This window comes from Lipotes vexillifer, unplaced genomic scaffold (assembly GCF_000442215.2).
Source record: "Lipotes vexillifer unplaced genomic scaffold, Lipotes_vexillifer_v1.1 scaffold384, whole genome shotgun sequence".
In the NCBI taxonomy this organism is placed as follows: domain Eukaryota; kingdom Metazoa; phylum Chordata; class Mammalia; order Artiodactyla; family Lipotidae; genus Lipotes; species Lipotes vexillifer.
Genome location: NW_006793498.1, coordinates 4917235 through 4919676, shown reverse-complemented (window position 1 = coordinate 4919676; position 2442 = coordinate 4917235). Strand labels below are relative to the sequence as shown.

Here is a 2442-nt window from a genome sequence, read left to right as displayed (position 1 = left end):
GGCGGCTGCTGCACCACGGCAGCTGGGGCCCCCATCTCTCCGCTTCCCACACTCTCCGTGTAGTGGCTCAGCGTGCTGACACTGCTGCTCACTGAGCTCCCGCTTGTGCTCTCCCTCTCAGAAGTCACTTCTGTCGGGTTTTGTTTTACGCTTTCCACTGCTTTATTTATCACCACCCCTTCGGCGGCGGGGACAGCGTTTTCCTTCTCATAGAACTCGGTGCAAGTCCATCTACCTTTTTTGAAGGGCTCAGAACTCGAATCTAACTTCACAACTCTGAACCTGGATGTGTTAACTGTTGGCTGTTGCTGCTGACTTGAAACTGATCCTACAGTCATCCCTGCAGCTGCACTGGCAGTGCTGTTAATGAGAGCGGAGGACGAAATCGTACCGTTGCCCAGACCGCTCAAGACAGTCACGTTAACACCGCTGCTCACTCCAGGCCCAACGCTCACACCGGCAGCACTGGGAATGTTGCTCGCACTTAAATTAGCATTAGCAAGCATGCTGCTGGTCACATTAGGATTAAAACCGCCCACAGCCGTAATGTTAACATTATTCATCGTATTAGTGCCTGTAACAGAATTTATACCTATACTGCCGCTTGTACTCGGAGCACGGATACTAGTCATTACAGATGCAGGTGAGCCACTCGATGATACGGCAGAAGTTGGTGCAACTGGCATAACACTGTCAGAGCTTCCAGTTGTAGACAGTTTTCTGGATGCTGGGCTTGCGGGCGGCCCTCCCGGAATGGGTGTACTGGCCACACTGGCATGGGATTGATGGTGGTGCCCGTGATGGAGGTGGTGCCCATGATGAATGTGAGGGTGGTGATGGAGGGAGTGGGGATGAGCATTCCCATTGATTACAACATTCTGTTGTGGAAGGTGAGGCAAATGAGGCTGAGGAAGGGGGGGCTGGTTGGGAGAGACTGCCCCAGGTGTCTCGGCTTCCTGGAAGTTATTGAGAGTTTCTTCTGAGGAGCTGCGTTCAGGCTCCCCTAAGTCGGTAGCCCTGGAAAGTGACACATCAAGGATCTCGGAAGACGACAGATCTTCTGTGTGAGATTCATCCAGATCATCGTAGCTTTCGGTGTCCTCTGCGATGCTGTTGTTAGAGCTGATGCTAGCGGAGATCTGAGCCGGGGTCACGCTGGTAATCTGGAAGCCACTTTTCTTTTTCATTTGAGTTCCGCCTGGCGCAAGAGGCTGTGCCTGCAGCTGAGCCTGCGAAAGGAGGTTCAGGCTTTGTGGAGGCGGAGGCTGTGGTCCCGACAGAGAAGATGCTGCAGGAGGTGGCGGCTGGAGCAGCGACGGAGGCGGAAAATCCTCGGAAGATGGGGCACTACTACCAACGCCGGTACCTGCTGCATTGAGAGCAGAGGCGCTGCCACCACCACTGCCCCTTCGAGGGAACATTGCCGGGTGCGCCATCTTCCTAGCACTAATGTCTGCAGCGGCAGAGGCCGCGGCCGCGGCGGCGGTGGACTCGGGCGGCTGGTGCATTGTGCTGGGTACCGGGGGGCGGAGGAGGCGAGTGCAATTTCCTTCGGCACCGTAATCTTTGTATTCAAGACGCCGAGAAGGAAAACGGGACCTGACGCTCCGCCCGGCGCGATTCCTCCTCCTCCTCCTTCTCAGCCGAAGGCGCCGGCCGCTTCTGCCTTCGAGGGCGAGCTTCGGGAAGGGAGGATGAACGAGGGTGAACAGAACAGCCGGGGACCCGAAGGGGGGACCCCTTCAGTCCTTCGCCATTCACTTTCCCCTCTAGCCTCACACCCCCCTTTATATTCCGCTTCACGTGGGGTGCGGGGCAGGAGGGAGGGGAAGACCAGGGGAGGGGGGAGGCTAGGGGAGGGGGTGGGAAAGCCGAGAAATGCCCACCTTCTCCGGACAACTCCGAAGCCACCTCCACCCCTCCCCCCGCCGCGGCGGCGGCGGCCGCTGCAAAACCCTCCCGGTCGCTCTGCACGAAGGCGACGCCGAGCGAGTGTCGCCTTCCCCTCGCCACCCCCAGCCCCGCCGCCGCCGGCGAACCCTGAGCTCAGTGTGGCTCAAACCTCCCCTCCCGGCCCCGCCGGCCCCGCTCGGCCCTCCCCCCACGCCCTGCGGACCCTTTCAAACCCCCTGGGCTCGAGGCGGCTGCTCCGTGAGGAAACGCTGGCCGCGGCTGGGGCCGGCGCGGCGAGGCTCGAAGCGGGGCGGCGGCGGGGCGCCGGGTACGGTGAGCCCAGCAACGGGGCGCGGGCGGGCGCGCAGAGACGCCGGGTCCTCGCGGAGCACGGCCGGGGCGCGGCGGCGGCGGCGGTGGCAGCGGGAGCCCAGGGACCTCTCCATCACTGGCAGCCATGGAGCCCGAGCATTTTCCTCCCTCTGGGCAGGCGCCTCGGCTCGGCACACGTCCTCAGGGAGGAAGGGGCCGGCGCCCGAGCCTCCCCGG

General features: G+C 61.5%; 1 protein-coding gene across 1 annotated transcript in view; it reads right to left on the bottom strand.

Moving 5' to 3' along the window:
• TSC22D1 (TSC22 domain family member 1) overlaps positions 1–1630 on the bottom strand; it is a 135644-nt gene extending 134014 nt beyond the window's left edge. The window contains exon 1 of the mRNA XM_007466465.1: positions 1–1630. This exon is cut by the window's left edge and continues 17 nt beyond it. Coding sequence (XP_007466527.1) covers positions 1–1508 — 1508 coding nt within the window. The 5' untranslated portion in view covers positions 1509–1630.
• Between the last annotated feature and the right edge of the window lie 812 nt (positions 1631–2442).